The 25,847-nt window shown below is 37.8% G+C and overlaps 3 protein-coding genes across 6 annotated transcripts; all 3 read left to right on the top strand.

Moving 5' to 3' along the window:
* Positions 1 to 129: 129 nt before the first annotated feature.
* On the top strand, positions 130 to 11,303 carry srrm2 (serine/arginine repetitive matrix 2). Of its 2 annotated transcripts, XM_051885482.1 has the most exons (14): positions 130 to 332; positions 2,153 to 2,407; positions 2,810 to 2,905; positions 3,011 to 3,193; positions 3,310 to 3,396; positions 3,491 to 3,556; positions 4,432 to 4,461; positions 4,544 to 4,657; positions 4,927 to 5,059; positions 5,377 to 7,304; positions 9,122 to 9,841; positions 9,920 to 10,030; positions 10,542 to 10,652; positions 10,748 to 11,303. In XM_051885482.1, exons 2-14 carry the CDS (start codon positions 2,160 to 2,162, stop codon positions 10,797 to 10,799), a joined length of 3,879 nt encoding a protein of 1,292 aa, XP_051741442.1. In that variant the 5' UTR covers positions 130 to 332; positions 2,153 to 2,159; the 3' UTR covers positions 10,800 to 11,303. The 2 variants fall into 2 exon arrangements, with proteins under 2 accessions (XP_051741442.1, XP_051741443.1); XM_051885483.1 differs by lacking the exon at positions 3,491 to 3,556.
* Positions 11,304 to 11,826: 523 nt separating this feature from the next.
* thoc6 (THO complex 6) lies at positions 11,827 to 15,716 on the top strand. Its single transcript, XM_051885505.1, has 13 exons — positions 11,827 to 12,004; positions 12,230 to 12,321; positions 12,498 to 12,562; positions 12,718 to 12,821; positions 12,980 to 13,017; positions 13,456 to 13,504; positions 13,689 to 13,760; positions 14,364 to 14,466; positions 14,556 to 14,605; positions 14,745 to 14,807; positions 15,035 to 15,145; positions 15,239 to 15,367; positions 15,511 to 15,716. Exons 1-13 carry the CDS (start codon positions 11,990 to 11,992, stop codon positions 15,589 to 15,591), a joined length of 972 nt encoding a protein of 323 aa, XP_051741465.1. The 5' UTR covers positions 11,827 to 11,989; the 3' UTR covers positions 15,592 to 15,716.
* A 1,715-nt stretch (positions 15,717 to 17,431) lies between these two features.
* Positions 17,432 to 24,676, top strand: si:dkey-16l2.16 (ras-related protein Rab-35). 3 transcript variants are annotated; one of them, XM_051885533.1, is made up of 7 exons: positions 17,432 to 17,930; positions 18,760 to 19,517; positions 22,366 to 22,416; positions 22,609 to 22,732; positions 22,832 to 22,956; positions 23,105 to 23,229; positions 24,076 to 24,676. In XM_051885533.1, the coding sequence occupies exons 2-7, from the start codon at positions 19,463 to 19,465 to the stop codon at positions 24,223 to 24,225; spliced, it is 630 nt and encodes a 209-aa protein (XP_051741493.1). In that variant the 5' UTR covers positions 17,432 to 17,930; positions 18,760 to 19,462; the 3' UTR covers positions 24,226 to 24,676. The 3 variants fall into 3 exon arrangements, with proteins under 3 accessions (XP_051741493.1, XP_051741492.1, XP_051741491.1); XM_051885532.1 differs by having other exon boundaries at positions 17,432 to 17,903; XM_051885531.1 differs by having other exon boundaries at positions 17,432 to 17,700.
* The last annotated feature ends 1,171 nt before the right edge of the window (positions 24,677 to 25,847 follow it).

The following is a 25,847-nucleotide window of genomic DNA, read 5'->3' on the forward strand; positions in this document are numbered from 1 at the left end:
ATTTTTACTGTATTTTATCAAACAAATGCAGCCGTGCAGTAGACTTCTTTGAAGAACCAAAAACACGCTCGCGTTGTCACAGCGAGTAAACGGAAAAGTAAAATGTGGGAAATGTAGTTCACAGTGATTCACCGTACTTTCTCGCGAGGTCGTCACGATGACGTCTAAATGAGCGTTACCTGTTCATTCTGGCCAACGTTGCGCATGTCGTTTTATTTTACAAGGATTATCTGATATAGAATCGCTAGGTTTCCGCTTGCAGTGCCACATTTGTTCGGTTTTTGGTCTGTAACGGTTTTACTTTTGTTCTCTCCCTGAGCGGGATCGCAGAGGTAAGTAGCACACTCGCAACAGAAGCTTAATGACCAGTTAGCATGCTGTACTGTAGACTGATACTGTTAGCTCAAAGACACAGCTAGCGCGCTAAAACAACCCAAATTCTGTTATACGAGTACACACTGGGATTATGTAGTGTGTATTGCATAAACACTAAAAATGAAAGAGAAAAGGCGGGCAGTGATGTGAAGGAAGTGTTAGCAGCACAGAAGGCCTCGGCCTGTTGCTGGTTTAAGACTGTTCTTCATCTTGTGGGCGCGATACAGTGTCTATACATTAAAATACAGCGAGCAGCCTACCTAGACAGCATGTTGGGCATAATATGGGATGTTTGAAGCGTTTAAAACGACTGTAATACTATCTTGGTAGGCTTATTGTGTTTAAGTGTCATAACTTTGAGCACGTTTCAACATACTTTTGATCAATTGTTTAGAACACAGCACAGCACAAGTCTCTGTAAATCGCCTATACATAACACTTGAGCTGTCTTGCTTATATACTGAACCATACTACTTTACTTTCCATACTCGTGTGGTTTCATGAGCTGGAGAGTAATTCATATGCCTTTTTCCCAGCCATGTCTTAGACAAAGTGCTGAATCTGTCTATTTCTGGACTAATGTGGTTAGTGACTCTCAGCATTAACCCTCAGAGAGCCAAGCGCTGATATACATTATGTACACGTCTTTAGAAAGCCATTAGTTGTGTAAAAAACCTTTTTGTTTAGGCAAAATTTGCTTTGGGGTACAATTTGGAAGAAAAAAAAAAAAAAAAAAGCGTTGCAAAATTGAAATTCTGGCATTTTTGCTATACTAACTAGTGAACTTGCAACATAATTCAGCACACAAATGTATTTAAAAAATAATTCCCAATTTCAACCAGGGAGAATACAGTTGTGAAGAGTTAAGAAATGTCACTATTTGAACCATTTAAATAATGTAGTAATATTCATATCTAATAATAATGACAAAGCAGCTCAGAAAAAAATAATAATTTGTGTACCATTCATATAGGGTCCATTGTGTGTGAACTATAGAAAAAAAATTGAACCCTAATACCCAGCATTATTTTTGCTAGAAAAATATTCTCATTTATGTATGTCCAAAATGTCCTGTGACTAAATACATAAAAATAAAATAAAAGGTATTAGATGTCAAACACTTTGTAAATAGATACATTTGTTCCAAAACTGTTAATAAATCAGCTGTCAGCTGGCTGACTTTAGCGAGCTGTTTTATAAGCAAAGTATGCAGCTTTTTTCCCCCACCAAAACTGTTTTTGTGATAAATTTCACAGTGTCAGCTACTGTTGTGGTATCATTTAATTGCTTCATACAAACATTGCAGTTCTGCTGGGGTCTATGAGAGTTAAATGTATAAAATCCACTAAAGACTTGTTTTTTTGAAAGGCTAAATCAAGTCAGCCTCTTAGTTTGTTCCGTTGTAATTTTTGCTTAGTATGTTTTTGTTGCATTGTGAAGAGTTTGTAAATAGAAACTAAAGCTTCTTAAGTTCTTTCTTGGTTAACTGTTTGCATGCTTTAGTTGTAAAATGTGTGTGTGTGTGTGTGTGTGTATATATATATATATATAATATATATATATATATATATATATATATATATTATTTTATTTTTAGCAAAAACGTGTCAAGAAAAAAAAAAGCATATATATTATTCGTGTAATGGCTTCCGCAGAAGGCGTCATAGTGTCTCTCAGCAGCACTTTTTCACATATAAAAACTAAAAATGTGATATAGAGAAAATTTTTAGTTCAGTGTGCTTACTGACAAGTTCTCATTTTCTTTCTGACCTCTCAGAGCAAAGATGTATAACGGTATTGGGTTGACCACGCCGCGAGGCAGTGGCACGAACGGCTACGTTCAGCGGAACCTCTCCAGCGTACGCGTGAAGAGGAACAGGGATGAGCGCGGAGGAGAGCGGGATGAGAAAGACCGAGAGAGACTGGAGAGCCAGCTGAACAGACAACCTAATGCTGAAATCCTAGAGCACCAGAGGAAGAGACAGCTGGAGGTGAAATGTGCCGAGCTGCAGGACATGATGGAGGAGCAGGGGTAAGATGAGATGAAATCGTATGAAGAATTCTCTTCAGATTAGTGTATTAATGCTCTGCACATAGAGAATGTAGCCTACGTATTTCCTCTCAGTGGCTTGTGAGCTTTCAGTATCAAATCTAAATCAAACTACGTGTCAGTCACCGCAAATGCACTTTTTTGAAAAGTTTTGTACCTTATCACTCAGCTCCAAGAAAGTTTAAATATGTAAGCGGTGAAAGTTTCAGTATGAGAAAGACCAAATTAGCATATTAGCATGATTTTTGAAGGATCGTGTGACACTGAAGACTGAAAAATGCACTTTGACATCACCGGAATAAATTGCATTTTAAAGTATATTAAAACAGAAAACAGCAAAGAGATCTTAAGAATGACCTCTGACCAGTCCGTCCTGTGTCGCAGGTACTCAGCAGAGGAGATTGAAGAGAAAGTCAACACCTTTCGTTTGATGTTGCAAGAAAGAGAAGAACCTGCACCTCCTCCAACAGAGAAGCCAGCGTGAGTATTACTTCAGACCATTCAAACGGCCATTGAGATTTTTATGATAGCCTCTTTTGTGCACTGCTAATAGTTTTTTCATCCATATTTGGCTCTTTTTAACAGTGTGACTGAGACTCATGCTCTGGCAGCTGCTAACCAGCAAAAAAATGACCGTCTGAGAGAAGCATTCGGTATCAGCTCTGACTACGTTGACGGCTCATCCTTTCATCCTGACCGGAAGGAGCGAGAGAAGGAGAAGAGGGAGCAGGAGAGGCTGGAAAGAGAGAAACAGCAGCAAAAGTACCAGTGAGTAGATGGAGGGGAGATTAAGGAGCTCTTATCATGAGGAATCACTTCAGTCATGGAGTCATGAAGTCAAAGCTACTTTATCTGAGTACTTACTGTTCTTTATTTTCTTTCAGGATTATCGAGTCTGATGGTTCCGATTCATCTCCTGAACGAAAAAAGAGCCGGAAGAAGAAGAAAAAGAAAAACAAAGGCAGAGAAAGGTAAACTGGAGAAGGGAGGAAGAATTTGGAACACTTAGCCTGGGTTTGAAGAGAGTAATATATTAATGAATCAATTTTCACTCTTGTCACATAGCTCTGAGAGCCCCTCACCTTCCCCTCGGCGAGAAAAGAAAAAGGACAAGAGAAAGAAAAAGAAAAGGTTTCATTTAATGTCTTTAATTTGGTTCCCTTGCGTAACAATAATTATTCATATGTTGCCCTCTAGGCAAGAAGAAATTGAGTAAAATTAATACACCTAAGTATATTTTATTAAATGTATTTAACTGAGGAAATATGAAATTAAACGTATGAATGTAGATGGAAATTATATTTCGTAAACTGTTCTCAAGTATTACTTTACTGCACACATTATTTATAAATCAGCCAGGAGAAGGTTTAATATTCAGAATATCTGCATGTTGTAATAAAAAATATGTATTATCACTATCAGCTTTGAGTTAAATTGTGGCAGTGGCTAACACACTTTACCACACAGCTACCATTTTGAGAAAAATGCTTTGTCGTGTTTGACACATAATTTGAATGATATTATTAGTTTGTAATTCACAAACAAAAAATATTATTAAATATTTGTAGACCTGGATACATTTCCGTTGAGAACATTTATCCTTTTACGTGACCATTGTTCATTGTTTACAGTGATTAGCAATTCAAATGTATTTATATGTTCAATGACAGATTTTTTTACAGTTTAATAAATAAAGGTGATGACAGCTTACCCACTGACACATCTTACCCTAACACCATGTCTACACCAGATGCAGGCAACGTGACAAAAGCAAATAGAACCTGTTATAATCAGTGATGCTGTCTACACTGGATACGACACAACTTTACACGACAAATTCCTGACAGTAAACTGATGCACGTTCTATTTTTGACGTACTCCAAGCGCTCACGCTACTTCTGAACGTGAAGAGCAAATGGATTTCCTATGGTCACTTTGTCGCATCCGGTGTAGACACGGTAAAATATTTTAAAATGGCTCAAATAACAAAAAATCTTTGCTTTTAGGGAGGAGTCAGTGAAGAGTGACACTGAGAGGTAAGTTGCCATTTTAAGTTGCCTTTGAACAGATGACTCGTTCTTAAAATACATTTAATTGTTATAATTTATCTTACAACAGTTCATCAGATGAAAGAGAAACATCCAAAAGAAAGAGAAAAAGGAGTGACAATGAGACTCCTCCTCCCAATAAGAGCCGAAAACAACAGAGTGCATCCTCCAGCCCAGCTCGCAGGTAACAGGACACAAAATAAGGCCATGTACCTGACCTTTTTTTTTTTTTTTTTATTTTATAGTGTGTGTCTTTATCTTTTTCTTATAGCATTTGTAATACCTTTTACACCCTTTTCCCCCATTACATAGATTTATTTAAAATAGTTTTAAATTAAATGGAAAATGTATGAATGCATGCTCAGCATTTGAGATGGTCTAGTTTATCAAAATATTCTTGATTAGTGAAAATTCAAGTTCATGTAAATTTGTGTGCATGCTTTTTGTTTTCAGTCAATCCCCTCAAAGAGGGAAGCAGCAGAATAAATCAGATACTCGTCCAGATGAGGGGAGGAAAGGAAGATCCCCTGACAGGAGGCGCCGTGGCCGTATTGATGAAAGTCCAAAGAGGATTGAAATCAGAGAGGTAATGTGTTCTTTTGGAAGTCATAGAAGCATAAGCACATTGTATTTGTTTGGTGGTGTCTTTTGGTGTTTTTTGTGCACTTCGCAACAAGCATTGTTGTAAAAAAGTTTTTACAAGTTTTACAAGTGAGAAATAGTCCCACGTGTAAAAATGCATCTAGGCACGTCATGCAAATGCTTGATGCCTGAGTCTGCCCAAATTTTTCATGCTTTCCTTGAGCCAGATTAGTCAAGCAGCTGTTCAGGCAACCCTCTAACTAGTTGATTTTAAAAAATATTTGGTTTGCATTGTCCTAATTCTGTCTTCCCCATTTGTAGAGGTCACCAAGACGTTCAAGAACGCCTGAGCACAACAGAAGAGACAAAGGCAGAGAACGTGAGCGAGAACAAGTGCAAGAAAAACCTCAGAGAAAACAACACAACTCTTCATCGCCATCTCCTTCACCAAAGCAGAGGCGGGACAGGCGACCACGGAGTGAAGAGAGGGAGAAACCTCCTCAGACAAGAAGACACAACTCTTCTTCACCATCTCCACCACGTAAGCAGCAGCGAGACCGAAGACAACGGAGTGAAGAGAGACAGAAACCCTCTCAGCGGAAAAGGCCTGGCTCTTTATCTCGCTCTCCGACTCCTAAGCAGCAGAAAAACAAGAACCAAGGGGATGATGGGAGAAAGAACAAAGATCAAAGAAGGCATGACTCATCCTCATCCCCGTCTCCTCCACGTAAAGACAGAGCAAGAGGAGGACACAGCGGAGAGAGAGAAGCTGCCCTGAGGGACAGGGAAATGGAGAGCCAAGGGGACAGAATGAGAGACAGACAAAGGAATAGTGATAGAGAAACAATCCTGTCTAGTAGAAAGGAGAGCGATAAAGGGAAGGACCGAAACCGTGACTCCATGTCTCCTGCTAAACGTTCACCTTATGCCAATGGAGGGAAAAAAGAACGAGATCGTGAACTTGAGAAGGAGCGAGAAGAACAGAGAGACAAAGACAGAAGACGAGAGGAAGAGATGAAGGAAGAAGCTTTGAGAAAAGCCAGAGAGGGTGACAGAGAAAAGGAGAGAAACCGTACCAGAAGCCAAGAGGTGTCCCTATCAGACAGAAAGTCCTTTAGCTGTCAGCCAGAGGAAAGACGAGGTGCCAGAGGAAGTGAGCCTGAGCAAGAGGTGGGAAAGAAAGACAGGAAAGTTGAAGAGGACAAGAGGCAGGAGAGCAGTCCTCAAGACCAAAAGAAGGAGAAACAGACTCAAAAGGAAAAGCCTGGGAAGAAAGCCAAATCTGCTAGTAGTAGTAGTAGTAGTAGCAGCAGCAGCAGCAGCAGTAGTAGTAGCGGCAGCGAGAGTGATAGTGACAGCTCTTCATCGTCATCCTCATCCTCCTCCTCCTCCTCCTCATCATCATCATCATCATCATCTTCGGATGATGAAAAAAAGAAAAAGAAAAGTTCAAAAGACAGCAGCACAGTCAGTAAGTTGGTTCCTAACGCTGTCATAGCTCAGGCTATTGCACGCCGAGAGAAGGAGAACCGAGGAAGGGATGGAGAGAGTGATGAAGGCAAGAAGGCGTACCCTTCCACGCAAAGACAGAGCTCACCTCCTGAGCCCCAGAGAAAAAGGGACAGTGATGATAAGAGACAACGAGACGTGGAAAGAGACCGGAGACCTGGAAACTCTTCGCCTCCTTCCACAGGAACCAAAGACCGTGGAAAAGAAAGGTACACTCCCACCGAGAGTTCCAGCCCACCTCCTTCACCCCCTCAGAGAGGCCGGGACAGATACACACATTCAGAAGAAACCAAATCTCAGAGCAGAGATCGGGGAGGCGAGCGATATTCCCCGTCAGAGCTAGAACGAGAGCCGTCACGACCCTCACCTGCCAGAGGAAGAGATCGACAGAGTGACCGAAAGAAAGAAGCGTCACCTGTGTCTCCGAGAGGAAAAGGAAGGAATGACGTGTCACAGGTGAAACAGACGGTATCTCGGCCTTCACCGAAACGCACACCACCACGACAGTACCAGGACCCACAACGCTCACGTTCCCCGAGTCCGAGACGAGGAGTGAGAAGACAGTCACCTCCACGAAACTCATCCCCTTTCCGACGGGACCGCAGCCGAGAACGTCTCAGAGAACGAGAGAGGGACCGATTTAGAGCAAGGCCAGGAGAGCGAGAACGAGAGCGTTCCAGAGAGAGGAGAATGAGGAGCAGTAGATCCAGGAGTCCCCGAAGACAAAGTCCTCCCTACAGGTTAGTCAGATATAATCATGTTTTGTTGGAAAAGCTAAACTCAATACACACACACACACACACACACACACACACACACACACACACACGTCTGGTTCACTATTCTTGTAGGGACTCTCCATAGACGTAATGGTTTTTATACTGTACAAACTGTATATTCTATCCCCCTGCACTAAGCCTACCCATCACAGAAAACATTCGTTTTTTTACATTTTCAAAAAAACATCATTTAGTATGTTTATTAATCCATTTCCCCCATGGGGACTTCTGGCTGGTCCCCACAATGTAGGTGATTTCAGGTTTTACTATCCCATTTGGTCCCCACAATGTAATATAAACCTGTACACACATGCACACACGTGCGCGCGCACACACACACACACACACACACACACACACACACACACAAGACTGCATTTCACAAGACTGAACATGTACTATGCTCACCAAGACTGTATTTAGTTGATACAGTAATTTGTGTGATTGTGAAGTATTATTGGGTTATTCGGTGTCAACTCAACCAGAGGACATGGGCTAAATACCATGGAATCATATTTACAGAGTAATCCACTATTTTGTGGAGGGAAGGTCAAAATGGCCATTTTCACCTGAGATTTGGAGCCAAATTACAGGAGCAGGAAAATGACTTTAAGATGGCAGTGTCATTATTTTATCTTTCCACAGAGAGAAGTAGACAAATTCTGTTGAATTGAGCAATCCTTGCATTATATGCCATGGTAACCTGTAATTCGCAAAGCATTTAAGATATCTTAAAATTGCGTTCGATTCTGGTTCTTAACAATTGTTTTCTTTTGGTACATTCATTTTTAAGGACCTCTATGGTTAAGATACAGAGATATGGGGATCTCAATGTGGCTTCAAATTGTTGAATTTTACCCATTTTCAATGGTCGAAAACCAAATGTGGTCACTTTGCATGTAGCTAATAGATTAGAGGAATATCTGAACAACAAATAATTTTGAAATTAGAAATGTGCCTTTATTTATTTACATAAAAGTAATAATGCGACTATCCTGATTTTTGAGAGTCTATAAATGTATTAATTAGGAAAACATGGCCATTTAGCTAGTGCATTACTTTTATTTCATTTTTGGATTTCAGAACGGTACGTCTACAAAGCTCTGTAAGGTAAAAAATATCCTTTGAATGTACAACATCCTTTCTTACAAATATCTCAGAAACTGATTCAGATATATAGATTCATATGAATACACTATTGAGAGCAAGTTAATGACTCAACTCAAGCATTTCAGTGTAATTCTGGCGCTCAGGTATATTCTACGCGATTGTTTTGATAGAGGGATATAATTCACTGTGGTGAAAAGCTGAATTTTCAGCATCATTACTCCAGTCTTCAGTGTGGCATTATCCTTCAGAAATCATTCTAATATGATGATTTGCTGCTCAAGAAGTATTTTTTTTTTTCCTCTTATGTTGAAAACAGTTGTACTACATGTAATAATTTTTTTCAGGAGTCTTTGTTGAATAGAAAGTTTAAAAGAACAGCATTTACTTGAAATAAAAATATTTTGAAACATCATAAATGTACTTACTGTGACAAAAAAGAAACTTATCGACCATCTATAAAATGTGTTTGTTGTTATTATTTGGCTGAATCCATTAGGAGTTTATTAGCTACACTGTTAATTAATCTATGTGGCCAGTGGTTTAGTCAGGTGTCCCTTTAATTTAAGAACTATACACTGTAACTAGCAAAGTTTTAAATTGTTTATAACAACAAAAATGTCTTTTAAGTGTGGTTCTTACAATATTTTTCTCTCTCTCTCTACACCTAGGTTTCGTCGTTCACCCTCTCCAGTACGTCGGCGCAGAAATAGTCGTTCGCTGTCAAGAGAAAGAGAAAGGGAGCGAGAGCAGGAGCGGAGGAATCGAGAACGAGAGAGGCAGCGTGAACAGGAGAAAGAGAGAGAACGAGAGCAAGAACAAAGAAGGAGGGCACCCCCCAAAGATCCCACTCCTCCACGCCGCTCATCGTCATCATCCTCTTCCTCCAGTTCATCTTCTTCATCCTCACCCTCTCCTCAAAGACAGATGAAGGGGGTAAAGTCAACAGATGCAGATAAAAAGAGTTCAAGGGAAATTGATGAACAGACAAGAAAGAAGCAACCAGAAAGGAACTCCAAACATCCGTCTCCCTCCCCTCCTCGAGAGACTCGTCTCCCTTCTAACCAATTGCCTAATCGCTCTCACTCCCGTGAACTTCCAGCCCGTTCTAGATCACCAACGACCAACCAATCACAAAGTAGGGATCCACCAGGTGACCGAGGCCCGTCCCCGTCATCTGTCCATGAGCGGCATCTCGAGCTGTCAACGAGAGGGAAAACTGCAGTGAACGGGAAACCAGAGATGGAGAGCTCTGGCCAACAGCAGAAAAAGCAGAGAAGCAGCTCAAGTTCTTCATCATCTTCATCCTCATCATCATCCTCATCCTCATCTTCATCCTCATCATCATCCTCTTCAGACAGCTCAGACACTGAAACAGAGAAAGGAAAAGGGTAAGTGCCAAGTCATTTTATCATTTATGTAGTTCAGTTTAATAGATGGAACTCTTCATTTTAATGTTTGTTTTTCAGGGGTGTTAAAGCAAAAACAAACAGAGATGCTGGCAAGACGGTGAAAAGCAAAGCTTCTTCGTCATCATCATCCTCGTCCTCATCAGAAAGTGAGCAAGAAGAGAAGAAAAGGTAGAATATTTTGCTTGTTTTATTAATTATTGATTTATTCCTCCTCTACTAAAGGAATAATGGGTTTTCCACTGCATCAAGTCAACTGGGAATCTTTCTCGGTTCATGTGAATGATCCAACAATCTGTTTAGGCAATGTTTTTAAGCTACTGTTATAGTAGGGCTGCACGATTAATTGAAATAAAACCAAAATCATGATATGGCTTAATGCGATTATCAAATCACAAAGGCTGTGATTTATTTAAAGAGCTCAGTACTGTGCTCAATTAAATGCGAGCTCATGAAACGGTGTTTTTAGTGTCTCAGAGCGTTTCGGTTCGCAGTAAATGCTGAACCCATCTCTGTATCTGCATAGCGTTATCTTTAGGAAATTGAAAATAAAATTGTCCCCCAATTCAATATCCCTTTTCACACTGAAATAAGTCACATTAGAGACATAAATTAAAGTGCAACATTTGCATCCCATTTTGCTGCTTTACTCTGAAACACTTCATTTTTTTTAACTATGCAGTCCACCACGGCCTAAAAGAGTGCCAGCAGACTCCCTGAGAGACTCTAGGTCCCTCAGTTACTCCCCTCCAGCGAGGCAACGAAGACCTGCACGTTCTCCACCCTCTCGACGGTCAGTTCTGAACAGATTTATGTATTTCAGCATGTATTATAATTTTCAACCGCTGCCATTACTAATATTGATCTCCATCTGTTTTCCATCCACAGTGCAAGCAGGAAGTCGAGAAGCAGATCTCCAGACAGTCGACGGAGGAAATGAGTGAATAATTGTTGACCTTTTTTGTTTTCTTGACACTCTTATCTGACCCTCACTGGACTGGATCTTCTCAGTATCACATGGATGAGAAATGTGACTAGTTGTAATGGTGAATTTTTTTTTTTTTTCACCATTAATAGAGGAAGGTCTATTGAAACTTGGTTCTTTGTAACTCATCCCAAAAGGGAGGATTTATTTTTACCTTTATTATGGTGTAATTAATGTTTAAGGTGGCCGGCTGAGACACTGAAGCTCTCATCAACTTTTGCTCTGTGCCAACAGATGCTGGACGCTATTATTATAAACACACACATACACACAAAATCACACATGTCCAGTGGTTTTCTGTCTGCTACATTGTTCTGAATGTAGAAGAACATCTGTAATTGATCAAGAATGGACAATATTCTGTTCCTGCATATGTGGACGGAGTCTGTTCCTTTGTTTATTTGTTGGAAAAAAAAAAAGAAAAAAGCATTGTGAATAATAAAATGGCAGTAGAATCTTCTTGTCTGAAATTTTTGTTTGTGGTACTGAAAGAGAAGCTGACACTAAATACACAGCAGTATATTCTTTAAAACTGTAATTTAATAAACGCTTACAATCAGCTATCTTAGATAAAGAGGTGGCCCTGCCCCAATCTCAAACCTTTGATAGAGCTATTATTATTTGAGATGTTCAGATAAACATATCAGTATTTTGATAAAATGCTTCGAGAAAATCAACCTAGCAATTTCATTATAGTTGCTTTTAGTCTATAGTTAAGATGTCATATTAAAGAGGTATTGGAGAAATTCTTTTAACATGAAAAAACTAAGCATTAAAAATTTATAACCTGAGATCCCCTCTCTTACAGAAATACTATAGTACGTTGTTGCTACAATAAAATTGTGGTAATTTACATTAACCGCTACTGTCTGTCATCAATAAGAAAAGCTTCTGAAAGATTATTATTCTTATATCATGTACCGTTTTACAGTAGTAACACGTGGTAAAGTGTAAAAAATTATTTTGGCGGAAACTAGTTCCCAGGGTAACTGTTGTAGCTGGTCGGTCTGCGGAGGCAGGTTGTATATTGCGTCATATTTACGCGACGCTCTTTGAACGAGCAGCAGTAGTAGCACGAAAAGGATTGTATAGAAAATTAACCGACGATTTCAAGTTACATTAAGAGTTTAATTAACTCACGGAAGATGGGTCCAGTTGAGGTAAGTGATACGATCAGGATCTTATTCACTTTATTGAATATGAAACAAGTACAATTTATTAAATCACACAAACTATAGGAAACATATTTTAGCCTACAGCGTAATACATTAATTCTTACCGGTTTTCACAAATGTATAATATACATTTATATATGCCGACAATTACATTTATGCACCTATACATATTGTCAACAGTGTTCGTGACACACGTTTATCTCTCTCCAGCTCCTTCATATGTCCGTGTTCTCGCAGAGTTTCTCTCCCTGCGGTCGTTTCCTTGCAGCGGGTAATAACTATGGAGAGATCGCAGTGTTCAGGTAAGAGAACAGATTAAACATGCGGTTATGATAGCAGTTTAAGTGGCGTTAGTCAATAGGTCCCCTAATGTTTGTTGATATACGTTTGTAAGCATCTTCTCGTGTCTTGTGTATGTTGTGTGAGTTGATGTTGAATGCCTGTTGTAGTGTTTTAGTCACTAGTCTTGTTCTTACAGTCTTTCAGCTGCACTGAGTCCAGATGCATCAGAGGGGAGTCAAAAGCCCATCCTTAACTTCACTGGTTTGTCTTCATTTATAATAGATCATTTTTACTTTTACTATATGTGCCCTAGATTATCTAAATCAACCATTACCTAGAGTATGGTTCAAAAAATACTCTATCCTTTATCCAATTTTGCAACATTGACGAGTGAAAGGGCTTTTTAATTGTTTCAGCTCATGACGGTCCGGTGTTCTCTCTGCTCTCCACGGACACTCATCTCCTGAGCGCTGGGAATGGAGAAATCAGTGCCTGGAGTTGGGCAGAGCTCATCAAAAAAGTAAGAGTCAGTAAATGTTCATGGATTCTTATTGGGTTGGAAAAAATGCATATTCCTAGTTCCCATTTTCCTAGTTTTGCTTTGTGCATACAGACACTGTAAAAACAGCAATATTTGCAGAAAATAGCTCAGCACACTTTTTATTTATGTCTCCGTAGAGCACCAAAGGCGCATGGACAAGGAAACCCAATTATGAGTGAGAGACTGTCAATGATTATCATTCTGATACTGGTAACTGTACAAGAATGTCCAGTTAGTTAACAACAGTTAATGCGTTAACAAATATTAACTAACAATGAGCAATACCTTTGTTACAATATTTTTTTAACGTTAATTAACAAAAAAAAACTTCATTGTTAGTTCATGACATGTTAGCTCAGGTCCATTAAATAAGACACAACTTTTGATTTTAATAATGTATTAGTAAATGTTGAAATTAACATTAAGATTATTAAATGTTTTTTTTCATTGTAAGTTAATGTTAACTAATATAGTTAACTAATGTTAATAAATCAAATATTATTGTAAAGTTAAAGTATGACCTGTAAACTGCATACACTCAAGACAGCAACTGCTAATTTTGTTTCATGACTTTCATTGTGTGAATGTTTGTGCAATGTCTCACTCTATACAGGACTAGTCTTGAAATTCCAGAGATCAATGCAATGATCATTAACCCCAAGGTTTGTACTTGTTTTGTTTATCCCAAATACATGCTTTTCTTAATCATATTTTGTAGTTATTTGTAATTGATGCTTCTGTTTAAATGGGAGTTGATGTGTGTGTTTGACAAAACATTCATTTACATCACTACATTTCAAGAAAGTTCAATTAAAGTAAAATTTGATGCCTGTTATTTTCCTGCAGGACAACAGCTTGATAGTTGGAGGAGGTGACAATAACATTCACATCATGGACATGGAGACAGGTGTTTTTAAGGTCAGTTAGACTCCGGGGCAATATTTGAAGGCCCCACGACACAGGCTATATGATTTTCCCTCTTGTACTTCTGCCTAAACAGTGACAAGGGTACTTGTTGTCAAACGACTTTAATGCATTTTCCTAAGGAAAAAAATAAAAATATGTAACAAAACTGTTTGAATGATATGAAATGTTTTCCAAATTCACAAGTTGTTACTGTGGACATTTTTTGTAAAACATTATACTCACTAAAAATGTTGTATGTTTATATATTTTGAAGGAAGAGAGAGAGAGAGAGAGAGAGAGAGATTAACATATCATAATACAAACATATTAAGTACACTAACAGAGTGTCTTTGTTTTTTGAGTGGACAAATGCCACACAAAAATTGTCACTGTTTTGTTTGCTGTAATAAAATGTTTTTGAAAAAAATTGTTTAATTGTTAAATTATTTGAATATAATATCATTTATTTTAAACAATTTAAAGATGTCTTGAGGCACTTGTGGAAGTTTATGGAGGGCCCCCTAGTGGGTTGCATGTTCAGCTTTTTAAATAAATAAATTACAAGACAGTAGGATGCCATTAATTTTCCTTCCCTTTGTGTTGTTTGTTCTGCAGTCTGTACTGAAGGGCCACACTGACTACATCCACTGCCTGTGCTTTAAAGAAAGGGAAGGGGAGATACTCTCTGGTGGAGAGGATGGTGCCGTGAGGATATGGGGTTAGTGAAGGACAGCACTGTTTCTATATCCCTTACCTTTCTTTGGAGAAAAAAAATTGTGTAATAAGAGTATGAACTTCCTCCCTCAGACTCACGGACAAATCGGCCGGTTCACTGTATTGAAGTGTTCAAATATGAAGTAAGACACTCCTACTTATTATAAAGAATAAACAAATAAGCTGAAACAATGTATTCATGACTTTAAAAAAAAGAAAAAAATCCAGCACTGAAGTCCTACTATCTCTCGCTTTCACATTTGTTCTGGAATGGTGGGTCAGGAATGCGCACGCCCCCAGTTTGGGAAGTGGATTAGCTGTCTTGCTACAGACTCTGATTGGATGGTAAGTTGGACTTGTGATTGGTTGGCATAGACAGTTAAACTATTGTCTCTTGTTTATCTCGTGTCCAGTTTCACTGCGTTTTTCTGCATATGTATTGACATGCTTGTTTTTAAATACCTGTTAGTATCTTCATGGTGTACTGATCTCCTGGAATGCCCCTCAATTTATGTTGAGATGGAATAGAATAATGCCCCTATTGTTATGAAATGTTATCTATTTCCTCTCAGCTCTGTGGTGGAGGCCCATCACTCTCTTTATGGCACCTTCGATCCATGTCCCCCACCTCTGTTTTCCCTTTGCCTGGATGTCAAAGAGAAGCTGTCTTTTACCAGGACCTGGTGAGAAGAGCTAGTTATGAATTGTGTGATTTTAAACAGAAAGATTATTGAACAGCTATATTTAATAATATATTATGTTGTGGTTGTGTTTAGATCATGTCAGTAGGTGAGGGTCCATATGTGTCCCACTGTTTACATGGAGGTACAGTGAAAGCTCAGATTCCCTGCTCTCCTTCATCACTCAACACACTAGCTCTCAATCTCAAAAACACTGAACACAGGGTAGGTGTACCTGTTATTCATCTTGCCAAATGAATCCATTTTAATAGGTGCTACAAATTGCAGCAATACCTATAATTTTTTTCTTTACTCGCTATGTGTGTAGATGGAAGGATTGTAATCTTTACCCAATATTCATCTTTCAGGTTATGACAGTAGGGGGCAGCAGTCACCAAATTGATGTGTTCACCAACTTCAGTTACAGAGCCTTTTCTCTGTCATTCTGAGAAAACACTCACCAACACTTCTTTGAATTTGAATGGAATTTTGTGACAAATTCTTGATGTATGATTTACTAATGCAATTAAACAATGATTTTTTTTATATAATAAACTATTTTGGTTATTGTTCACTGTTTTTGGAAGTGTGTTTTTAGCTTTTTACTTGCATTTGTATAATGCATGGTACCTTGAAAGGCGCACTTTGAAGGTGCACTTTGTGGGGTTTTTTTTTTACAACACTAATATAGTAAAATACATATGGTATTAAACATGTACATTATTATTTTTGTAAATGAAAAGAAAATGTATATATAAACTTGTGCTATATTTAATTACTGTGTACTTTACAGCCCATGAAAATGGTGTGCTGGGTAGTAACTGATTACATGCAATCTGGATTATGTAATCAGATTCCAAAAATCAAGTACTTGTAATTAGATTGATTACGATTATTTTATAATGTAATATAGACTACGGTTCTTTTTGTGATTACAGGTTATTCTCACAATGGCAGTAAATTGTTCATAATTTATTGATTCTGCATACTGCGTCTTTTTTTTATGTTTTAAATGTTCATTTCTAAAAAAGCCTACCGCTTATAAACGTTCAGAAGGTCCTCCAGGTTTGTGGAATTGCACACATAGACCAGCCACTAGTCATGGGAAAACTGAGACCCACAGCATTTGATCACTGAATTTACAGAAATCAAAGTGTTTTCTCAACATTTCAGCATTGCATATCTAATCAACTATCAAACACATGAATTATTATTATCGCTCACTGATTCATTTAACCATTACTATTATTGTCTTTGGAAGGCTTTTGTTTGTCAACACATAAATAAAAATAAATTTACATTATTTCATATTTACATGCAAGGGAACTTTTTTATCAGCTGAACCTCATGAGGTTTTAAGTTCATAAGTTAGGCCAATAATAAAATTAAGTCAATATTAATAAATAATAAAATTCTGTCATTTATTACTCACCCTCATGTCATTCCACACCCGTAAGACCTTCGTTCATCTTCGGAACACAAATTAAGATATTTTTCACCCATAGAAAGGAATGTAATTACCACATTCAAGGCCCAGAAAGGTATTAAAGACATCGTTAAAATAGTCAACATGACTACAGTGGCTCAACCTTAATGTTATAAAGCGACGAGAATACTTTTTGTGTGCAAAAAAAAAAGTAACAACTTTATTCAACAATTTCTTCTCTTTGCTGTCAGTTTCCTACGCTGTTTACGTTGTAGACAGTGCAGCACTTCCGTGTTCTACGTCAGATCGCCGGCTCTTTATTGACTGACTCCTGCGTCAGCATCATTAATTTGTGTTCCGAAGATAAACAAAGAACGAACGACATGAGGGTGGGTAATTAATGACAGAAATTATTTATTTTAATGTTAAATTTTTATGATTTAATTACTTCATAGAATTTCATTAAACTCACAAACCCCAGTCTGGGAAACCCTGACTTAATGTAATATTTAATGCACTCCATGTTGTTGATAAAGAATAGAATAGATTTTCTTTTTCTTTGTATTTTTATATCAATATGGTCCAAGATTATCCTATTAAAATCTAATTGATAAATTAGTTTGGTCAAAAGCAATATAAAAGTAATCAAAAAGTAGTCAGATTATATTAGCCTACCTTATATGTGTAGGCTAATGTAATAGATTAGGTTACTAAAATTGTGTCATGTGATTTGAAACCAGTAACCGATTACAATTTGTAAGTAATCTACCCAGCACTGGTTTTGAGTCAGTTAAATCAAATGTGTGGCTGGAATGTCATGAGTTTATGTGTTGCAACAGAATAGCGATGACAATCTCAGCAGCAACAGGAGTGGCATGAGGAGGAGGAGACAGAGAAATTCGGGCACATGATGAGGATGAGAGTGACTCAACATTCAGGTGCGGCGCCCTCAGATGGGCGGATCTGATCTCTGCGGCCGCTGGGACTGTCCGAACTTCCCCTAACACTGGATTCCCGGATCCCGGTACTGCCTGCAGGACTAACCCGACACTAACCGACCACCCAAGCAGGAACTTGTGCCAAGTCTTCCGTATTTTCCCCAGCTCGGAATATATGGTCTAAAGTGTTTTCGGTGAGCTTTTCTTCAGCTCTGAGTTTGATCTTATTATCTTAGAGCATCTGCGGCTAGTTAAGTAGCTAGCCTAGCTGCATTTCAAAACAACTGAGTAAATTACAGCAGAGGAGTTGCTGAGTTGAGGAATGGACACAAGTTTGATTAAGTGGTTAAAGGAGACGGAACTTAAGAAGCAGAACATGGCGAGAGTTCAACTTGAGGTTGGGTATTATTGCATGTTTTTACAGGTGTGTCTGTTTAATCGATCCATGATTCTGGTCTAGTAAGGATACACTGCGCGTGACCGCCTGATTTTCATGTAAAGCAGACGCAAGGTCGCTTATCTCAGAAGGACAATCAGTTCACGATAACCGTATAGAAAAGAATAGAGCAAGGCAAATCTGCCTCTAAATCTACAAATGATTATCCTTTCTTGTGATTTACCCGTGATTTGACTTTATTCCAGTTGTAGTATTACAGCACCGAATAGTTTCACTTTTAATTTTGCGTTGAGGAATGTTAGCAGTGGCACCGAAAATGATTTTCTGTTTTTTTTTTTTTTTTTGTCTGATAAGCGGACCTAAGCTTAGGTGTGTCAGTTTCACTTCTCTTCCAACTTTTTCGTATTAAAAGGAACACATGTGCCTGAAGGACATTACTGTTTAACCTACTGCCTTCCTTTTAGACCAAAAATTTGTTCTAATGAAAAACCTGTGCCCTAACGGCAGCTCAGGAAAAACACGACCCTTCCTGTTTTCATGGAACATTTTGGCAGTTTACCGAGTCTCTAAGCTTTGTCTTGACTCAGCAGCTTGTTTTATGTGGACTGTGAATCATTCTGTCTACTGTTTTGGTTTCAATTGTAAGGGGCAAGATGCTTGTGTACATATACCCTGATTTCCGTCCATAAACCCAAGCGTAAAGCTAGTGCATGTGGGTTGGGAGGGTGTCATTTGTCTGTCAGAGTGGAAGAAGCTAAATTTAGTGCCACAGCTGCTGTTCTGGGTAAAAGGCGGTGTATGTCTAAATTTGAACAGATCCATAAGTAATACCTGTCTCTTCCCTCCTTTTTTCTAGGATTAGGGCTTAAAGGGGGCCGACAGGGACTTCTCACTTCCGGCTTGAACCTGCATTCCTACAGTGTCTTGGAGTAATCCTTGAAAACGAGGGAAGCTACCAGCCCATGCATGCATTGGTTAAACAAGCAGAATGGAATTGTTATGACGGAGATGCCATCTACATATCTGGGAAATCAAGATTTGGAGACAAAACAACTTGGATCTCAAACAAATTGCCCTTTTTTCTGGGTAATTTGGTTCCTGACGCACTCATATCTCAGCATTTGAGCACCATCAGCGATTAAAGAACTGCTCACTTGTAATCTGAGTCATTTGATACTTAACCACAACAATGTGGTGATGTGTTTGCACTTGAAGGCGAGGCGACGAAAAGTAAATTTCACATAGATTTTAAGCAATGGAAATATTACTTTGAAATTTAAAGAGTGTTTTAAGATGAACTAAGAATACTGCACGGAGAGTGCAAACGTGTTACGGGCAATGCAGAATCACTAATTCATAAATGGGAATGAACTGAAATCAAACTGATGCATCATTTCACGCTTGAATTCTGAGGAAAACTGATGATCACACCATGCTTGTAGTATTTCACCCAAAACTATCTACCCTAAACCTCCTGGTACTTTAAGACACAGGAAAGGGATATAAAGGACTTGAAAGCTGCTGAACTTGTTTCATGAGGACACATTTTGAACAGAAGAATGGCTGGAAAAGACTACCATCACCTCTTCAAGCTGCTCATCATTGGTGACTCCAGTCAGTACTTTTGTATTTTTATATACTTGCTAACAAATTGTCTTTGTTTCAGCTTTTCTATCTGGCTCTTCAATGAGGAACCCAATCAGGCAGATTCTCCAAGAGGGAATTACTAATATTTGGCATAATATAAGTGATGATTTCAATTATTTCTATAGCACCCTGTCCATTACTAAAAATACTTGAGACTTACTTGAGCGCGTTAACTGAAATGTTGTTGTGCAATTTCACAATTTAAGGACAAACTGGAAAGCAGAAATGAAACTACTATGTCCTCATCCCTACATGAATGTAGTCAGTTCATGAGTATGCCCTTGCGTGAGATGCGTACTGTGATGAACTGATCTGTGAACGTTTAAATTCACATCAGGCATGCATAACTCATTTATGTGAATTTACTATAAACATTTCTCCAGTCATTTAATATCCCCCTGTATGATTATAATCTCTATGCTTTTTGCTTTTTTTAAAGTTGTGATGAAACGGAAGTAGCGACAGATATTTTCTTCCTTATTGTGACGTACATCCAAGTGTATCAGATCAAAAAGACAATGTTAGGCAGGGACTTGGTTCAAATCATCAGTCGTGTGTAAAATTTTGAGATGTGGTTGTGCACTCACAAAAAGGAACGCAGTCTGGCATACGTCCCCAGAGAGATGTATTCATTTCACCCGAAGAACTAATTATGACATTTTAATTAAACATTACGAGTTAAAAAAAAAAAAAAAAATCAAATGAAACACATACTTGGATGAATTGTCCACATTAAATAATTTGCAATAACATATATTTAAAAAATAGATAAGGTGATTTTTCATTTAATGCTGACTTTAAAGGGTTAGTTCACCCAAAAATGAAAGAGTACTCACCCTCATGTCGTTCTACACCCGTAAGACCTTCGTTCATCTTTTGGAACACAAATTAAGATATTTTTGATGAAATTCGATGGCTCAGTGAGGCCTTTATTGCCAGCAATGTCACCGAACCTCTCAAGATCCAGAAAGGTACTAAAAACATATTTAAAACAGTTCATGTGACTACACTGGTTCAACCTTAATATTATAAATAGACGAGAATACTTTTTGTGCTCCAAAAAATCAAAATAACAACTTTTCAACAATATCTAGTGATGGCCGATTTCAAAACACTGCTTCGAAGCTTTACGAGTCTTAGAATTCAGAATCAGTGATTCAGATCGCGTATCAAACTGCTAAAATCACGTGACTTTGGCGCTCCGAACCACTGATTCGAAACAAAAGATTCGTAAAGCTTCGAAGCATCATGAGTGTTTTGAAATCACCCATCACTAGATATTGTTGAATAGAGTCTTTATTTTGTTTTTGCTTTTTAGTGCACAAAAAGTATTCTTGTCGCTTCATAACATTAAGGTTGAACCACTGTAGTCACATGAACTCTTTTAAGTATGTTTTTAGTAGCTTTCTGGATCTTGAGAAGTTCGGTGACATTGCTGTCTATAGAGGGCTCACTGAGCCATCGGATTTCATAAAAAAATATCTTAATTTGTGTTCAGAAAATGAACGAAGGTCTTATGGGTGTGGAACAACATGAGGATGAGTAATAAATGACATTTCCATTTTTGGTTGAACTAACCCTTTAACAAGCCTATTTATGCATCCATTTTCAAATCATATAACTCTTGGTTTGTTTCTGTGTCTTTATTTATATAGCACTGCATAAATACAACTTAAGTTCACCAAAGTGCTTTACAAAGTGGACACAAAAGATAATACATCAGCATAATAAAAATAATAAAATTTAAACCAAGTTCTACAATCATAAGACATAAACCAATTTTAAAATGCCTTAGAGAATAAATATATTTTTTACTTGGCCAAATGGCCAAAGTCAGCACCATTCTAATAGCTAATGGCAACTTATTCGACAGATTGGGACTGGTCACCGCAAACGCACAATCATCCTTGTGTTTAGGTCTAGTTCTGGGCACAGTTCACTGGATTTAAGTGATCTAGAGGAAACATGACTTACAAGGAGGTCTGCGAGATAGGATGGAGCGAGGTTATTTATGGACTTGTATACCAAGGCCAGAATTTTGAACTCGATTCTGTATCTTACAGGCAGCCAATGCCACAAGGCAAGAATGAGAGTAATATGTTCATATTTTTGTGTCTGGGTCAAGAGCCTAGCCGCAGCATTCTGCACTAGTTTCAGCTGAGCTAGAATTGACTTATTAATACTCTGATAGAGTGAGTTGTAGTAGTCTAAGCGGGAAGATATAAAAGCATGAATGACTTTGAGTATCTAAAAAATTAAAAAACAAACAAACAAAAAAAAACAGCTTAACTTTTGTGATTTGAGAAATCTCCACTACGTTTAGTAGAGTTCATGAGAAACAATAGCAAATCTTTGTTTGCAAATGTGTCTTGAGTATCTACTCTCAGTGATGCAATCTCAAGTCAAGAGTTCAACATGTCTGTTATTTAACTGTGGTATTAACCACAGCTGCCTCATTTAATCCATTGTGGCCACTTATGCGCTGTAACTGCGGCTAAGAAGCATTTGTCTCCTTAAAGATATGAAAAGGCTCATAAATACCAGTTGACCCCTGAATATTGCAACCTTCGTCACAAAGGGACATCTTAATCAGGGTTAAGTTGTATGGTGCAGACGGACGATTTGAGATTTTTTTTGTATTCATGCTATGCCATTGTGGGGACATTTTATTGCCATTTTCTTTTCATCTGTTAATATAAATAATATCTATTTATTACTAAAATCTTGTTTTATAAAAGAAAATACTGTCATTTTTAATAAAACTATATATGCACTGAAGTATTACATTTAACAAATGCTACTCTGACTCTTGCAGATGTAGGGAAAAGCAGTTTGCTCCTTCGATTCGCAGACAACTCATTCTCTGGTGAGTCTGCTTGGCACAGAATGCTTGTCTGTGAGAAAGACAGAAAATGAGGCAAAGGGTCTGTAAATAAAGGATCTAATTCGTTGTGTTCTCATGTCCATGACAAAGTGAAAGTGTATGCTTGCTTGACAGTGTTCAAGAAGTTGAAATGTTATAACTGTATATAAAACCATGCTCTTGCGCTCCTCACAGGAAGTTACATAACCACTATTGGAGTTGACTTCAAGATCCGCACAGTGGAGATTGACGGAGAAAGAGTTAAACTCCAGATCTGGGACACTGCAGGGCAGGAAAGGTTCAGAACCATCACCTCGACGTAAGCCTTGCTCTAGTCAAACCGTAAAGTTTTTATCTGTTTGACCATTTTTATGATCTCTTTCGGTCTCCCTCTCACATGTTTGCTGTATTTCTCTAGGTATTACAGAAACACTCATGGTGTAATCATTGTTTACGATGTCACAAACCCTGAATCGTTTGTCAACGTGAAAAGATGGTTAAACGAAATCTCACAGAACTGTGACAACGTCTCCAAAATTTTAGGTTAGTTTATACACACAACTTTACATTTTATTAACTTCATTTACTTCCCTATTATGCATTGTGATATGAAAAGTGATGTTTTGGTTATATATTCCGAATTTGTTGTAGGACAACTTTTAATATTTCTTTTCACTATGATCCCTAACAGTGGGAAACAAGAATGATGATCCTTCTAAAAAACTGGTAGACACCCAAGATGCTCAGCGCTTTGGAGAGTCAGTCGGTGTGAGGTTGTTTGAGACGAGCGCTAAAGAGAATATCAACGTAGAAGAGGTGAGGTTTGTTTTGCTGTGATCTGCCTTCACAGAATTTGGAATTTTAAGTTCATTTAAAGGTGCAGTAAGTGATTCCTGAAGAACGCTCTTGAAAGTAGATCAAACTGAGCAACACAACACACTTGTAGCCAATCAGCAGTAGGGGGCGTGTCACTCATGATGGAGGAGGAAGAAGAGTGAGCAAGAGGGAGATTTGAAGAAAGACTGTAGAAAGAGAGATGGCTGAGAGACATTACAAAAAGAGGAATAGTCAGAGGAATATCACTGGAAAAAGAAGGGTTATGATCAGGTAAGAGCTGTAGGACCTGCGTGAAGGCCTAAAAATGGACACCAAGGTTGCGTTGTTTCTGCTCCATACATGAGTAACATGGTTTTAAGTGTGTGCTGCTGGCAACTAAAAATAAACTCTTGCATATATATACTTGTGTACTGTATGTTAATTTGTTTTGTTCTTCTTTGTCATTCGTTCATCATCTTCGCTTTATTTTTTGCGAAGCTTTATTTTGCTTCACTTCTGCTACGATAAAGGGACACATCCACTCGCGTTGCATGTTCGTGCATTTTTGGGGCGGAATAATGAAGGAAGGGGTGTGTTTGGTTGAGTTGAATTCAGATATCAACAGTGTTCAACAATGATTTTCAGAAATCGCTTACTGCACCTTTAAGCCAAAATCAATTTAAAAACCCTCAGTATTTAAGTTTGTTCATTTAAGCTCAAATTCATGAAAAAAATTATCAACATTTTTCTTTTAGCTTGAATAGAATGTTTAAAGTTTTCAACTTATTAATTGTGTTAAATTAAAAAGTATGACATCTATGCCTTTATATTCTGTTATGTTTGCAGATGTTCATGGCTTTCACCCACATGGTCCTTCGGGCCAAAAAACAGAGCCAGAGTCGAGCAGAAAGAGAGAGAGAGAGAGAAAAGGATACTGTCCATATTAATTCCCACAGGGATAGAGAGAGGAGGAAGAAAGGGAAGAAATGCTGTTAGAAGCAGAGGTGTTGGAAGGTATGGAAAGGAGGACAAATCGAACACCTTTGCAAATTGAACACCTTTGCAACTTCGCTCCTTTGCATCAACTTAGCGGATCAGAAATGTGACTTTTTTTTATGTTAACACTGCGCTTAGATGAAGCCAAGAGGAATAAAAATAATTCACTATTATGTGCCGAACATCAGCGTTTGTTTACACAGATGTTTATCAATGTAATGTTTTGTTTTTTTGTTTGTTTGTTTTCTTTTTACAAAATGGGAAATGACTGGCATGTTTTTACACTGGTATCAAAAGCCTGGTCCAGGAAAGACACTATTCACAAACTGTCTAATGTGTTCCACTATAATTAGTGAGAGATGTTTCGTGTTGAATTAAAATTGACCTGGTATATGTCATTAATGTATGCAAATAATAAATTAGCAATAAATCTGATTTTAAAAATCACAAACGTGTTTATTTCTAACATCTTGCGCTTGTGAAAGAGGCATGCTCGAACTGAATGTTCAGTTTCCTTTTTCAGTACAACTCTGTTCAACTTGTACAAAAGTTCACATGTTTCTCAGTCTGAGTTGTTCCTGGATTTAATCCTAAAAAGATTTTTTTTTTTTTTTTTTTTTTTTTTTTTTGTATCTTGGGGGATAAAAACATTTGAGAGGCTGTGAGAAGAGGCAAAAAGTGTAGGTCTCATTTCTTGGTTTCATGTTGAAAGGGTGTTTGTTGTAAATAGATCCGGTGAGTGTTCATACATTTTTTTTTTTTTTTTTTGCTCACGGCAGCGTTTTCAAACAACATGGTCACCTGTGGTGGGAAATCTGCTCACCTTCAGATAAAAGTTGATGTATTTCACATATTTACAATATTTGGAGGGGACTTACATGTTTAAAAAGTTATTAAGCATTAGCTTATTACATTTGTTACAATTTTTTATGAATTTATTTACATTTTTCATATTCTGTCTGTAAATGTTTGTGTCTCAGGGGATATGTCATCCTTTCAGGAGTATAAATCAAGATTTAAAAAAAAAAAAATAGACTGGTCTATAGATTTAAAAAAAAATCAGTGCAATACTTAATAATCTTAAATGAAAATGTCATTAATCATTGAATTCAGTTTTAGGTCAATATTACATGGATTTTTTGCAGGCAATTTCTGTCAACACTTTCTTTGGTAGAAGGTAGGGGTTATGGTAGAGGCGGTAGTTTTTCCACCTGGGGTTTTAGGCCCTCCTCCTCGGCGCCCCCTCCCATGAAGCTAAGGGCCCTCCAACTTAGCATTAACATTACATTAACCATTACCAGAAGTTACTATATTTTATTTTAAGTTTGGAAACATTACAATTTTTCAGTGTTTTTTGAAAGAAGTCTCTCCTGCTCACCAAGGCTACATTTATTTAATCAAAAATACGTTAAAACAATAATATTGTGAAATATTACAATTTAAAATAACTTTTCTATTTTAATAAATTTAGAAACGTAATTTGTTTCTGTGATGTCAAAGCTGAATTTTCAGCATCATTACTCCAGTCTTCAGTGTCACATGATCCTTCAGAAATCATTCTAATATGATGATTTGATGACCATGAAACATTTATTATTATTATTAATGTTAAAAACAGTTTT

This window comes from Ctenopharyngodon idella, chromosome 3 (assembly GCF_019924925.1).
Source record: "Ctenopharyngodon idella isolate HZGC_01 chromosome 3, HZGC01, whole genome shotgun sequence".
In the NCBI taxonomy this organism is placed as follows: domain Eukaryota; kingdom Metazoa; phylum Chordata; class Actinopteri; order Cypriniformes; family Xenocyprididae; genus Ctenopharyngodon; species Ctenopharyngodon idella.

Excerpts from the sequence above, each read along its gene's own strand:
- thoc6 (XM_051885505.1), top strand. Across the intron at positions 12,822-12,979 it reads GGGCAGAGCTCATCAAAAAA|AGCACCAAAGGCGCATGGAC; the intron begins GTAAGAGTCAGT and ends ATGTCTCCGTAG. Across the intron at positions 14,467-14,555 it reads TGGTGCCGTGAGGATATGGG|ACTCACGGACAAATCGGCCG; the intron begins GTTAGTGAAGGA and ends TTCCTCCCTCAG.
- si:dkey-16l2.16 (XM_051885533.1), top strand. The coding sequence starts at position 19,463 with ATGGCTGGAAAAGACTACCATCACCTCTTCAAGCTGCTCATCATTGGT. Across the intron at positions 22,733-22,831 it reads TTCAGAACCATCACCTCGAC|GTATTACAGAAACACTCATG; the intron begins GTAAGCCTTGCT and ends GTATTTCTCTAG. Across the intron at positions 23,230-24,075 it reads AGAATATCAACGTAGAAGAG|ATGTTCATGGCTTTCACCCA; the intron begins GTGAGGTTTGTT and ends TTATGTTTGCAG.
- srrm2 (XM_051885482.1), top strand. The coding sequence starts at position 2,160 with ATGTATAACGGTATTGGGTTGACCACGCCGCGAGGCAGTGGCACGAAC. Across the intron at positions 3,194-3,309 it reads AAACAGCAGCAAAAGTACCA|GATTATCGAGTCTGATGGTT; the intron begins GTGAGTAGATGG and ends ATTTTCTTTCAG. Across the intron at positions 10,653-10,747 it reads CGTTCTCCACCCTCTCGACG|TGCAAGCAGGAAGTCGAGAA; the intron begins GTCAGTTCTGAA and ends TTCCATCCACAG.